This window comes from Tachysurus vachellii, chromosome 8, assembly GCF_030014155.1.
Source record: "Tachysurus vachellii isolate PV-2020 chromosome 8, HZAU_Pvac_v1, whole genome shotgun sequence".
NCBI lineage: Eukaryota > Metazoa > Chordata > Actinopteri > Siluriformes > Bagridae > Tachysurus > Tachysurus vachellii.
In genome coordinates, this window is record NC_083467.1 from 30,281,502 (window position 1) to 30,297,190 (window position 15,689).

The 15,689-nt window shown below is 35.6% G+C and overlaps 1 protein-coding gene across 2 annotated transcripts in view; it reads left to right on the plus strand.

Moving 5' to 3' along the window:
• The window catches only part of znf804a (zinc finger protein 804A), a 57,749-nt gene that overhangs the window by 24,849 nt on the left and 17,211 nt on the right, over window positions 1–15,689 (plus strand). For both annotated transcript variants that reach the window (XM_060877148.1, XM_060877147.1), the window contains exon 2: window positions 14,487–14,630. In XM_060877148.1, coding sequence (XP_060733131.1) covers window positions 14,487–14,630 — 144 coding nt within the window. The remainder of the gene's footprint in view (window positions 1–14,486; window positions 14,631–15,689) is intronic.

Genomic DNA, 15,689 nt, shown 5'->3' on the forward strand with positions numbered 1-15,689 from the left:
TATAATCTGCAGAATATAACCTCAAAATCTTAAAGAGATCATTTGAAGACTTTGATAGGAAGAAGTTAGTGTTTAGAGTTTGTATTATATTCATCTTTATATTGTTCTTTACATTAACCTTTTGTTCTATGTTTATGTTCTGTAAAGCTGCTTTGAGACAAAGTCAATTGCAAAAAGCATTATACAAAAATAAACTTGATAACTTGAGTTTACGATGACCCATTAGTTCCTCAGGAGCTCTCGGCTGCACTATTATAAACTGTTGTAGAAAGGACATTATTTACATTTACACTATTTACTGTAGAGTGTCACCCAAATGAGGATGAGGTTCACTTCTGAGTCTGGTTCCTCTCATGGTTTCTTCCTCTTATCATCTCAGGGAGTTTTTCCTTGCTTTTTTTTTTAGCGATTTAACACTGTAAGAGTTCATTTGTGTTAGATTTGCTGAAGGATGTTCATTACACTCTGAACACTGGGGATTTTGTGCCTTATAGATGTTAACAAAGAACATACACTAATAAATAAGACTAAGAAAGAAAACCTTAACATAAAGACTCTGAATTGTCCTCATGTTTTTTTCCTCTTTCAGATGATCATGTTTGATTGTGTGAGTGTTGGTGTGTATGCTGAGTTTCTTTTCTTTTACACAAGGTCTAATTTTTTTAGTCCTTAATCTCTGTAGTTGGTATGTGAGTAGGCTTTAGTTTTCATTTATTATACCACTGTGTTGGAAAATAATAAATTGTGTGATAATAAATAGTGTGTAGTGTATAGAATGTTGGGGAAAAAGTGGAGTGTAGAATATGATGGGATTTGAGGAGGAAGATTTGGAACAAAAACTAAAGACAGTGCTACTTAAACACAGAGCAGGATGCCAGATCCACTACTAATAATTACTAACAAAAGCAGATTATAAATTTAATTAAATAACCTAATCTCTGGACACCCTGCTAGTGAAGCTATGTGTAGTGTGTCTTAGTTCTTCATTTTTTCTCCAGTATATTCCAAGAAACTTTTTTTCTTGTTTTATTTATTAGTCAGTTGTTTTGTTTGTTTGTTTGTTTGTTGCTTTTTCTTCAACAAACAATTTCTTATCTGCAAAATCATAGTGATCAGCTGATGGAGCTAAGTGAACCTGAAACTGATCCTTTAGATCCTGGTTCAGAAAGTGACATAATGGATAAAGGTCAGAGCAGAAAAGAGCAGGTGAAAGGCTAATCTCTGGCTAATAAGAACAGCTAAACCTGGAGCATTGACAAAATATCAAAGAGGATATTGGAATAATGCAGCATAATGATTTACTGTATGTACTAAAATGCTACTTGCACATATCCTTTATAGTAATGTTACCATGAACAACTTTCAGGTGCTAAGGGTATTTTGGGACACCAAACAGGACAGTAAATTGAAATGTGGTGACTCTGATATTCTTGTAAGCAATGCATCATATCACTTAACAATATTAACCATATTACTACAACATAAACATCTGCAGCCATCATCCCCTTTTGACTGCATTCCAGACGTTAGAATTGTGGGAGCTGGTACTCCTGTTCACTTCATAAAACCTCAAACCAACCTGGTCCCCATCAAGGATATTTCAGATATATCTACATCACAGGTCAGATTACACATCCTGCACAAACATTACCAGCATGACCTGACACAAGACTCAGTGTGCTTCCTCAAGGTGTAAAGGCTGCTGCAAAGACTCGGTCAGTGCAAGGCCACTGAATTAGCCTGTGGCTCCTTATGTACTGTGCAGATCAGCACTGTGAAGAACTACAGCAACTCTTCAACCTGAGTCTGAGGAATGGTGAGGGACCTGCACTCGTTGTCTAGTTCTAGTTCTAAAGAAAGCATCTTCTCAAGTGGTTAGTGAGAAATTCAGGTGTGAGTGGGGCCAAACTTGTCTGCAGACTCATTGTGATACGGTCACTCAAACCATATTCAGAGTTGGTCTCGGATACAGTCGGACACATCAGATTTGTAATGTAGATGGAAATCTCAATGTGTCCTACACAGCAAAAAAGGACCAATTAATTAACCGCATAAATGCCCTTGCTGGAAAATATGTACTTATTGCAAGACAGTTTGTAAGTCGTGCTGTATGGGAAAACTCTCTCTGCCACCAGACTAATGGATAAAGATGACACTGTAACAGAATAGTAAAGCAGCCACTTTTTAAAGCTTTTATAGTTCATTTCATAGCTCATCTATTTAGTTTTGTTAGTTGACCATGCAATTAAAAGGTTTGAAACTGATCACATTTGGTACAAACACTTTAATTTCATTTTTATATTATATTATTCTAGGTTTTTTTAATATAAAGACAGAATAAAAAACATAAATATCAGACTTGTTACATCTTAAATTTGATCTTCCAAAAAACAAAAATCCAAAGAAATGAACAAGTATTTAATAATTGGGAACATTTTAAATAAAAAAACTACAATACCCTGATTGCATAAGTCACATTCAGAAAGAGGTCTGTAGGTAAAGGGCATAAACCTGCTAGAAATTAAAGTCATTCTGATTAAAACCAGACAAAAGTCAGCTGTTGCTGTAGTATTTGTTTGAATGTTTAGGGCTGCATTCTAGAGCCATGAGCCACAAAGAGTTGGCAAAGAAACTGTGAGATATAATTGTTGAAAGGGATATAAAAGAATAACAAAATCACTGAAAGTAAGATTCATTCAGTCTGACGAGACAAAGGTTGAACCTTTCGTCCATAATTCTAAAAGGTATTTTTGGCACAAACTCAATACAGAGCAGCTTCCAGGGAACACCACACTGACGGTAAAACATGGTGGCGGTAGTATTGTGCTTTGGGGTTGCTTCTCTTCAGCTTGTCCAGGGGCCAAAACCTTCTGTCCTCTGTTGAAATACTGAAAATAGAGGAATATCACATTTCAACATGACAATGACCTAAAGAAACACATAAAAATCAACCAATCTATCTATCTATCTATCTATCTATCTATCTATCTATCTATCTATCTATCTATCTATCTATCTATCTGCTGCCAAGTAAAACATCTGAATGATAAGTTTGAATCATATCTTGGACCAATTATATTGGACCATGAGGTATGAACTGTTGCACTTCCTTCCTATTCACTGTATGAAATAATGGAAGAAAAGCCTTCTGACCGTGAATACATCTTTGACACGTTCAGAATAAAGACATAAAGACTATTATTGTGCCTCAGGTAAGTGTACCATTAAGGCCATATGAGTCTCAGGAACTTTGAGTTTTTAATTAGTGTCACTTGCCAGAAAGGCTGAGAACAACTTCATTACGAGTTCTGGTCAGTACTAAGGCTTTATCTGTGCTCTACAAAGCCTGGCTTCAGGTCTGAAAATGAAAATCAAACCTCGGATCAGCTCCACACACCCACACGCTCAGAGCACTCACATCTAAGCCTGAGAGATCTCGCTTTACTCTCCATGTTTTTGCTCATTCTCTCCATCATGACAGAGTGCGTTATGGGATACAGATGAGTGTGTGTGTAACGCCTCAGGCAGCACGCTTGCTTATTTTGCACTTCAAAAAAAAGATTAATTAGTCCACTAGCTATAAAGATTAAGATGCAGCAGCTAATGAATTTCATCAAGCGACTGTGTGTGTGTGCATGTGTGTGCGTGTGTGTGTGTGTGTATGTGAGCAAAGAGGAGGAGAGTGGGTGGAGGGGGACCCAAGTAGCGTGGGCAACTCAAAAAAGCGGTGTGTGTGTGTGTGTGTGTGTGTGTGTGTGTGTGTGTGTGTGTGTGATGAATAAAACATACAGCAGAGATCTGTAGACATTCTGCAGTCTGAAACCCAAAACACTGAGCAGAGAACAGAGCAGGTCTGCGCAAAACATTGATCTGGATAGAGAGGAAATAAAGTGTGTGTGTGTTTGTGTGTGTGTGTGCATGTGCATGTGTGTGCATGTGTGGGTCTGTGTCTCTGTGTCTCTGCGTGTGTGTGTGAACAAAATGTCATCCCAATGATAGAACAGTGTCAATGTTTTCATAAATTAAACGGTTTTTAAAATAAATAAATAAATAAAAACAACAACAACAACAACAATAATAATAATGCAGATTGGGGAATGATCAAAAAAAATTACACACAAACACACACACACACAGTGAATTCTTGTGTTACGCTCACAATCTCTCATAAATTCTCCTGAGTTGGAATTGTAGACCAAAGCATTTAGTAAAATAAAAGTTAATTTGTAGAAACATTTACTGTTTAGTGGTTAGCACGTTCGCCTCACACCTCCAGGGTTGGGGGTTCGATTCCTGCCTCCACCTTGTGTGTGTGGAGTTTGCATGTTCTCCTCGTGCCTCGGGGGTTTCCTCCGGGTACTCCGGTTTCCTCCCCCGGTCCAAAGACATGCATTGTAGGTTGATTGGCATCTCTGGAAAATTGTCCCTAGTGTGTGAGTGCGTGAGTGAATGAGAGAGTGTGTGTGTGTGTGTGTGTGTGTGCCCTGTGATGGGTTGGCACTCCGTCCAGGGTGTATCCTGCCTTGATGCCCGATGATGCCTGAGATAGGCACAGGCTCCCCGTGACCCGAGGTAGTTCGGATAAGCGGTAGAAAATGAGTGAGTGAGTGAGTGAGTTCAGGGGTGTGTGAGTGTGTGTGTGTGTTTGTGTGTGTTTTCTCCCTTCTGGTCTTTATGGATTTATTCTGGGTTCTCTGGTTTTCTCCCATCTACTCTGACTCCAGGATGATTGGCAGAAGTGCAGCTGCTTTGAACTAATTGAGATTTTCACAATATTCGGTTCTATTTATCAAAATGTTAACAAGCAAGTACATGTCTCTCTCTCTCTCTCTCTCTCTCTCTCTCTCTCTCTCTCTCTCTGTCTCTCTCTCTCTCTCTCTCTCTCTCTCTCTCTACATTTACATTTACATTTACATCATGTGACAGACGCTCTTATCCAGAGCGACGTACATAAGTGCTTAAATCTCTAACATTGAATACATTAATGTTGGATCACTAAGTTACATACTTAAGATACCATGAGTTTAAAACATTTGTTCAAAGGTACAATGAAAAAGTGTCAAAGGTGTGTGTTTTTTTTTTTTTTAATACAAAAGATAAGGAAAGAAATGCTAGTTGAAGTGTTTCCTGAATAAGTAGGTCTTCAACCGCCGCTTGAAAATAGCCAGTGACTCAGCTGTCCGGACCTCTAGGGGAAGTTCATTCCACCACCTCGGTGCCAGTACAGAGAAGAGTCTTGTAGTAAACTTACCTCTTACCCTGAGAGATGGTGGAACCAGTCGAGCAGTGCTGTAGATCTGAGGGTGTGAGGTGCAGTGTGAGGAGTGATGAGGGCTTTGAGGTAAGAGGGAGATGGTCCATTTTTGGCTTTGTAGGCCAGCATCAGTGTTTTGAATCTGATGCGTGCAGCTACCGGAAGCCAGTGGAGGGATCGCAGCAGTGTGGTGTCTCTCTCTCTCTCTCTCTCTCTCTCTCTCTCTCTCTCTCTCTCTCTCTCTGTCTCTCTCTCTGTCTATCTCCCTCTCTCTCTCTCTCTCTCTCTCTCTCTCTCTCTGTCTATCTCTGTCTCTCTCTCTCTCTCTCTCTCTCTCTCTCTCTCTCTCTCTCTCTCTGTCTCTCTATCTGTGACCCCCGTCATGCTCTCTCTCTCTCTCTCTCTCTCTCTCTCTCTTTGTCCATGTGTATAGGCTCACCGATTCATTTGTATGCATTTTCACAGCATCTTGTGCAGACTTTGAACTAGTTTGAGGTTTATTGTGTGAGATTGTTTTATCAGGTTAGTGTATTGTAGGGAAATGCTGAAGATCTTAATATTCTCTCACCATCTCTTAATATTTACACTGAAATCAGTTTGCAGTCTGCTTCATCACTTGGGAAAACCTCCAGATTACTGTCGTTTATGGTCATCTGTTAATTACTGTGACAGCGTACACTAGGATTATATCACATAGTATCACCTGCTATCAGATCACTGAAATTCTGGGTCAAGAATAGTATGTATAAAATTCTCTCTCTCTGTCTCTCTGTCGCTCTCTCTGTCTCTCTTTCTCTCTCTCTCTCTCTCTCTCTCTCTCTCTCTCTCTCTCTTTCTCCTTTGAATAATTTTCTGCTCTTTTCAGGCTTTTTCTTTAAGTTTCATTGCCTAGAAGTGTCGTTTGTTGCTTGCCCATGTGTGGGCGAATTCTCACTCTGTGTGTGTGTGTGTGTGTGTGTGTGTGTGTGTGTGTGTGTGTGTGTGTGCGTGCGTGTGCGTGCGTGTGTGTGCATGTGCGTGAGCACTGTGCACTCCAGAAGTAGACTCTGGAGCTGTGACACTAATTGGGGGGTTGGAGTAGAGAAATATATAAAAAAAAAAAAAAAAAAAAAAAAAAAAAAAAAATGAACAACAATTTAATATAGATAGATAGATAGATAGATAGATAGATAGATAGATAGATAGATAGATAGATAGATAGATAGATAGATAGCACAAAAATTCCACTGACGGAAAGAGAGAGAAAATCAAGGAAATCACTGACATCCAAAAGCTTGACTGTATAATAGTGAGAACATGTCAGAGGGACACTGATATCATACACAATCTTCTTACACTGACAACTTATTCACGACATCAACAATTTCTCAGTCACTTTCACTGAGATTATTACAGATTTTGGGATGGATTTCTGAGCTTGATAACGCTGCAAATAATGAAGGTGTTTTTAATCCGAGCTTCTGAAATCTTGCTCTCAATCAAACTCATTTTATTAGAACAAATGTTAACAATGCTGCAATATAATAGTATTTTACTGTATCATACTAGAGAATAATTAAACAAGGCATAAAAAACAGTAAAAAAAACAGAAAAGGGAGACAGAAAAAAGGTCATAAACTCACATTATACAAATTCATTGAAACAGCAGTAAGTGGCTTGTAAAAGATTGTTGTTAAAGCCTCTGCTAGAGAAGTACAACACCAGGAGGTAATTTTAGTAGCAATTGTCTGATGCTTATCGCATCATAGTCATATTACAGTCAGTCAGAGACCAAGAGGTCAAAATCTAAAAATATCAAAATTAAACATAGGAGCTAGAACAAGCCTGAGTCAGCATCCAGGAACTAAAACAAATACATGACTGAGGACTGAAAGACAGAATCGTAGCTAGATCTGAGATGCTGAAAGGAACAAAGTTAGCATAGATCAGATCAGAATATGAGGCTGACCAAATAAATGAAAGAATAAGTGACAGGAGCAGAGGAGGACTCTAAGGTCTGGCCATGGTCAGTGCCAGTGAGAGATAATGAGCAGAACTAGATCAGAACCTTGGGCATAGGGAAGCAGGCATAGCATAACCTGGGACTGACACAGAAGAAGAAGCAGTCTCAGAAAAAAAAGAACCAGAACCATTAGCATGAATAACATTAGAAACGACAGTTATAAGATGTTCTTCCAACTGCATGCATCAAACAGGAAATAGGAAATCAAACGTTGGGACAGTATGGAAAACACTAATAAAACAAGAAAGTAGTTCATTCATTCATTCATTCATCTTCTACCGCTTATCCGAACTACCTCGGGTCACGGGGAGCCTGTGCCTATCTCAGGCGTCATGAGGCATCAAGGCAGGATACAAGAAAGTAGTGATTTCTAAATTTACTTTGACTTGTATTTCATTGCAGACAATGTGAACACAAATTATTTCATGTTTTGTCTGGTCAGCATCATTTCATTTGTAAATAATACATCCTTTCCTGTCATTCAGACCTGCAACACATTCCAAAAAAGGTTGGGACAGGAGCAATTTAGGGCTAGTAGTAACACTACTTTTTTATTTGTGTTTTCCATACTGTCCCAACTTTTTCTGATTTGGGGTTGTAAGAGCTAATTGCAGGTAAGAACTAAAGAACAGCTTTCTTTTTGGGGTCATGGTGATTCCTTCTAGGGATCCTCAGCTGTTCCCAAGCAATCTGTATATACTGATTAATGAGATACAATGAGACTAATAAGGAAGAATAGGCATGTTCTGGTGTCAGAACAGGAAATAACAGAAAGAGAAATATATATTTTTCCAATAGCAGTCTGTTTAATGATTATCCTGAAATTTGACTCTGATTTTGTACAAGAATGCAGTCTGGATAACTAAGTGCCCTAAAAATCCTACAGCCTTTCATCACTCTGACTGCATCTATAACAGAAGGAAACTCTAAACCAGATTAATTTCTCCTCTTTCCTTCCTGGTGCAATATTAATATTTAAATATTAACCCTGAAAAAAAAAAGTGAAAACAGCACAAACCCACTTTTACTGCAGACTCAGAAGGATTTACACTCCGTTATTGCCTTTGAATGAGCTGGAAAATGTATCAATAAATATTGATAATAATTTACACACGAGTATATATATATATATATATATATATATATATATATATATATATATATATATATATATATATATATATCAATAATAATAAAATAATAAATCAGATACAAGCCATGATTCATGATCTAGCAGCCTAAATGAAATATCTGGGTGTTATTCAATTTTTTTAGAATACTAAAGGGTGAAGGTTGACTCCTGAATCAGTTAGCTGCATATTCTAGCTTTAACTATACAAAAAGGCAATGAAGAACTAATAAAAACAACACTGCAACAACACAAGACATCAGAATTTCTTAGATTTAGTGGTTGGTACCTGAATGACCAGAACTTAAAAAGGGTTCTGTTCACTGTAGATAATCTTCTGCTGTTAAACTTGACACTCTATCAGTTCACTCTCTCCCAACAATCTGGCATTTCAGTACATAACAGGGGAAGAGAACCTGTTAGTAAGTTCCCTCTCAGAGGATGGACAGTGATATTACTCTACACTGATTGTTTTCGTAAGTCTGGTCATTAATCAGTGATAACCAATTGCTCTAAGACTGTTGTGGTTTATTGGGGTTTTTATGTAGTAAAGTTCTAAAAGTTATAAATGTAGTAAAGGTGAGAGCATCAGCTGAAGCATTGCACTAATGGGTGTATATTACATTATGTGTGGCACTAAAGTTGCCACACATAAAGAATATGTACATGGCTCTGTGCACAAATGACATAGCACAGTGTTTGTTCCTAAGAGATAAAGAAGGCTAAGCCTTGTTAGCCCCTTGTCTAACAGGGTTATTGGTGTAACGTGAGTCAGGTTGGTAGGTAAGATCAATATTAGATAATATTCATCATAAACTTTGACATTGTTAATAGTCCTATTATCTGTAAAGGGCTATAATCTATAGGCCATGTGAAGTAGATGGTCAAATTTTCCCATTTGATCTAAGGCCTCAGATTTAGTAAACATGTTCCCTTTGGGAATTCTAGCACCTGGCAGGAACAGGAATCAGTCATCTGAGGTAATGCAGAGGCATTGGTTTTGTTGCAGGATGATGTGACAATCCAGGCACATCAGGAAGAATTATTATTCAGTTTACATTTTTCCAGGAAGCTTGGTAAACAAGACCCTTATTGCTAACAGCATGCATGATAAACAAAATTCCTTGCACTTAAACCATGCCCATGCAAAGTCAGCGCAAACTGAAAGTAACCAATACCAGAAGTTAAGGCATGTCTTTCATCTGCATCTAACTTGTGGTTATATCTGTTTTATACAGTGAATAATCCATCTATAGCACTTTAATCAGATAGAACATAGAACACTTGAACACAGTGCACAAGTCCACTAGAAAAACAGAAGGTGACTGGTCATAATGAATGACAAAAGGAACATGAACTGTTAGTGTATAATGATTTGCAGAAGGAAAACTTTTCCTCATCGGATAGACGAGGATGTTACCAAATACATTTTAATGGTTTGATGTTCTTTTTTGAAAGATAATCCTTAGCTCTTCTAGTACACACAGTAAAATATTTAAACCTTCTCAAAGTAAAATTTGGAGGTTTTATTAGACATAACATTCATCTTAATTTCACATCTGGCATTTATATTTGACTGAAATGACAAATATTTCTGAAGATTAAATCTAATGGACCAATGTATTAATAAAGAGTGAAGCGAGGAACCTTATCTAGGTCCCTTCAAATGAAACTTGTTTGAATCTCTTTGGCCAGATAAAGGAATTAGAGGGTGAGGGAGATCCAGTAGACATCCAGTAGGATACTTTAAACACAAGCCTTTGTTTTTTGAGCAGTTTGACTCTGAAATAAGGAAAATATGTATATTAATTAAATTGCTTGTTTTTAAGAGCTTTTGAGCTATGACATCGCATCTGCTTAAAATGTTAAATTCCATATTTTATTGGCCTGCAACCTCACACAATTTCCTCCTATTTTCTTTCAGCATATGAGGGCTGCAGGGATTTAGAGACATTAGGGACATAGTCAGAGGGCAAGTGGTGTTTATTCATTCCTCCATCTGTCCAGCAGCTGTTTCGTGAGACTGTGCCATTTGTTGAAGGTCACTCAAGAAATGTTAAAATAAAACATTTCTTTAAATTTTTGTGCAACATTTTTGTAGGTTTTGCCAGAACCTTGAGTGATGGGTGACCATGCTTAATTAAACCCCACACAGAGGAATTGTGGGTAATTTATACTCTTTATGTTTTTCAATTTCTACAACATTATGTAGATGATTGTGTTCCTATAATAACAAACATATGGTAGTCTTTTATTTCACTTATACCACAGCAATATGCCAACAATTACTATTTTTAATTTATTAAAGAATGCCATGTTAGCCATTTAAAATTGTGTTAAATTTTGTAAAACTTCCATGAACAAAGATAGTTAAGAACTCAGCAGCAGCACAGGGGTCATTACACTTTTCTGCTTTCAGTCTATAAAAACTTAATTTGCCTTAATTAATAATTGCATCTTTTTGTTATAAAATCTGGAAAACAATGTCAGTTTTTTCCATATTCTAATAGCTTTTATAACAGGCCTGGTTTTGAGATTGGTTGAAGTTAAAGAAAATTCAGGTAAATAATAAAGAAGAGAAATGCGTAAATAAATCATTGCCTCTGTGATTACTGTTACAGTCCACAGCTCATGTTTAATTAAGCACAAAAATGTATTCATTTCTCTTTTGCAATTTCTATCACATAGCAGAAAGCTCATTTGATCCTCTTTCTCTCTTTCACACAAAGAATGAATCTCAATCAGTCATGCTAACAAGATAGTAAGTTGGCATGCAATGTGACAAAATAATTAATCCTACAATCAGAATACGAGCTCTCTCTCAAATCAGAATGTCATCTTTCACTGCCACTTATTCAGTCTTAGTCACTGTTATGTTTAAAGGCATGAGAGAAACAGGAAAGCAGGAGATAATAAAGATAACCTAAAATATGTGAAATGTAAAATACAAACCTAGAAAATCTGAAACCGAATGTATTCTTATTCAGTTTAAACTTCTAAAACTGTTAAAACCCCTGAAAATTTATCTTCAGTTTAATAAATTACAGATTTATTACAGATTACAGATAAATCTGAGTTAACTAACTCATTGACATCTGTGTCTAGTAAAAGGGTTTGTATGTTTTTGAATAAAATTTGTATACTCTTTAAAAGCATAAACAAAAAAATACATTTTATGTACATTTAATTGTTTCAGCAACAATACAATTTTGAACATGACACTAAAATTTTAATGTTTCTTCTCCTACATTTCCATGTTTGTGATTTAAACCACGCTGACAGACACTATAAGAAGGAATACAACACATTCAATCCTTAACAGAGAACACAATCATCAAACAAGTGTTCAGTTTTCGGAAACAATGTTAAAGGCCCTCCATTAATAAATGTGTTGGAATGGGGCAATTTATAATCATGCCATTAAAAGCTGCTGTGATGATTTACTATGCTGAACATAAATTATTATCCACTCGCAGCGGATCGCTTCAGGAAAGAAACAATCAGAGTAGAGCAGAGAAGAAAACATTTTTCCTCCTTCCTTCTCTGTGAGAGGTGGAGGTTCAGACTTTTGCAAAAAAAAAAAAAAAAAAAAAAAAAAGAAAATTACAGGAAACAAAAAGCATCACAGGAGATCTGAGTGAGCTCTCGATTTATAAACGTGTTCAGGGGAGATGTAAAAATGCATAAGTAAAAATTCAGTCAGTGAAGTTTTGTTAATATGAATCATGTTGGTTCTAAATAGTGTAAAAAGCATCAAAACATCTGCAAAATTTCAGTTTAATATGATGGTCTCATGCTGCAGATCAGAAAGATTGATTCTGACCAAACAAGAGTAAAATTATTCATCAAGAGTAAGTATTTTCATCCCATCTGTCTTCTTAACTGTATATAAGGAGAGTCTGGCTGAGGGACGCACTGTTTATAGCAGCTTTAATAAACTCGCTTGTTTGACATCCTGCAAGGTCATGTGTATATATCTAAAAACAGATAGAAAAAACATTGTGATCTTCTTTAAATAAATAAATAAATAAATAAATAAATAAATAAATAAATAAATAAATAAACAAACAACTTTAAATGTTAATAAATTACTGTGACATAAATTGAATAAATCACTTGAATACACTGGGATAGTAAAAGTAACTCTGCTTCACATTAAACCACTGTGTCACTCAGTATATTACTATAACACACACACACACACACACACACACACACACACACACACATGCACACACACAAGTTGTAATGTATAATATAATGTATGGGTTTACTGAGCTTAATGAATGGATTTAAATCTGCTTGGTATCTTGAGCACAAAAAGCCTCATTTAGATATAAAGTCACTCTCTGTGTATCTGGTGGTGTAAAGATTTTGTAAATGTTTATCAAATTCATTTTATCAACCTGCTTTTTTCGCCATTATTTCTTTTCTTCAGTAAAATTCTAAAATTCTCTGACTTTTTGTCAGTAAAGGACGATTTAAAATAAAATCATAATCAAATAAAACCCTGCAATAAAAGATGTTCTCATCCAAGATTTACTGTAAATCGATATTTAATAAAACATATAAACTCAAACAGGACCAGCTGACGACTATATTAGGTTTGCTGCAACATTTTTCTCAAAGATCTCATCAAATAGATTCATCCAAAATTAATTATAGCTTTACATCAAAAAGAAATAAGAAGTAATACACAAGTAATAACACAAATCACACTATGGATGCTGTGTAGCTACTGAGAGACTTCATCTGCCCTGAGACATCGATTTGAGTGTAAATTTACTTTATAGAATTTTACTTTATAAAAAATTGTGCACCGAAAGATGGCAGTGACCTGCAGTAAAAGTCGGCCTTATTATAAACCATGACACTTCATCACAAACACTTCAGCTTTATTATATAAGCAACCTGAAAGAGGCGATATTTTTGTGAATAAAACAAAAGAAAACGTTAATGATTTTGATTAAATAATGCCTGAAGCACTGTCTGTGTTTATTCAGATTTATGTTCAGTGAACCAGCATTTGACTTTTACATGACACCTTGCTCTCTCCTCACAGCTTCATTCAGCTTTATGTCTATTGGCTAAAATGAATCTTTAAATTGATCTACATTTATATACATTCTGTATGTTTTATGTGATGTTTGACGTGTTATGAGAAGCAGCTTCTCCAGTACATATTTAACTAACTAATTTTTAACTAAGTAGATATTTGGATGGAAGTTTTATATGTATTTATTGAGTTTTATATATCATTGTCTATACAGTGAGATTCTAATACACCATATGATGTCAAAAATTTGATTAATGATAGAAGGAAAATGGACAACTAATCAATAATAATCAACGGTTTACAGCATTACTCCAGATATGGTTCTTGAAATAGAATTCATGTACAAGGTTAGAAAAACAGACAAACCTTATCAATGTGTATGAATATAAAAGCGAATATAGGGAAGTTTTTTTAAAAAAAAAAAAAAAGTAGCAAATCATCAGTTAATAAGCAAGTTTTGGCAAGTATTATGAATGCTTTAGGACATGCTGGTCTTGTAGTTATGTTGTGTTCTCTAAATATTTTAATTTGATAACTTTTTGTCAGTTTCATTTCTCTTGTTATTATTGAACCCTTGTGTGGAGGAAACAGAATCTGATCAGCACAGTTCAGTACAGAGAGAGAGAGAGAGAGAGAGAGAGAGAGAGAGAGAGAGAGAGAGAGAGAGATTTTATATGCCTGCTGATTTGAGTTTTTACTTTTATGAACACTCATGAGATTTATGTACTCCATATCTTCACTGACTTCAAAGAAAATTATTATTTTTTTATTACTGTTTATAGGTGATTTGTGAACACTTATGACAACATTAGGATACTAATCATATTCATAATGTTGTGACATGTTATAACAAATGTCAGCTCAGAAAGGGTTATAAGAAACCCATTATAACAAATACAGCAATTCACATAACCTGATAATTGAAGTTAGTGGCCTTTATAACACTGATGACTGTTAATGTGTTCACAAAGTGTGTGTGTGTGTGTGTGTGTGTGTGTGTGTGTGTGTGTGTGTGTGTGTGTGTGCGTGTGTGTAAATTTTTCAGGATTATGCGGAAAAGGAGAAAAGCTTAGCTAAAGCTCTGGAGGATCTGAAGGCTAATTTCTACTGCCAGCTGTGTGATAAACAATACTACAAACATCAGGAGTTTGACAATCACATTAACTCATATGACCATGCACACAAACAGGTAACAACATACACTATATTCCTGCTTCTGGATGATTCTCACTCATCTTTAACACACCTACACACGCTAAACCATCTCCTCGGTCCTCCTACACACTCCGTTCCTATGACATTCTTTCTCTCTGATCTATATTTGGCTGAATTTTATTATTATTTATACTTTATAAATCTTAAAATGTGAGAAATACAGTATGCATTTTCTGCCATTTCTGAAAATTTTCTGTACTTTCTGTACTTTCAACAAACATACCAAAAATCTTTCTTTATACACCAAAACCCAGATTGTTTTATTCAATATTTTTATCTTTTATTTTTATTTTATTTTTTTTTTACTTTTAATACAATGTTCTCTGATTTCAATTGTATATTATCAAATTGTAAAAAATTTATAGTTTCTCCATTGTTTTACATTTTGATTGACATTCTAAAATGTTCTTACCTTTATTTTTCATTAAACATTTTCCAGCTACTGTTTTAAGTTAAAAATCTTGTTAGATGTTCCCAATTACATTCTCAACTTTTTAGGATGTTGTATTTCTGACCTCAATTTAAATTCATTATTCTGCAGTTTTTGTTTTATTTTATATTTTTATTGTTATAGACATGTATATGTTGACAATAATAAACAACAGTGTGTTTGCTAGTAGATGGAGGCATAAAAATGGATAACAGTGAGATCTATCCAGGCTCGATGTGAACGTACCCTTTAACATCAGTAAATTATAATCTGACCTGATGTTCACTTTCCCCTTTCCCTGAGTGCCCTTGCCACAGTGAATACAATCACTATTGCTTTTTCAAATAGAAAAGGTTACAGCAGTGCTGAACCACACAATAATGTGTGGCACTTCTGAACTTAATACTGAACATTACTATTTTTATACAGAACTGTTACTATCTTAAAACACCACACCATTAAATCCAAGCTCACACTCATGCTAGGTTGTCTTACTGCCAAAACTACACATATGTGTGGATGATTATTATGTGAGATAGTGTTAGAATTTGTGGGTGTGTGATCTGTTTTAAAGAAGAAAAATTAAATATTAACACAGCTGAA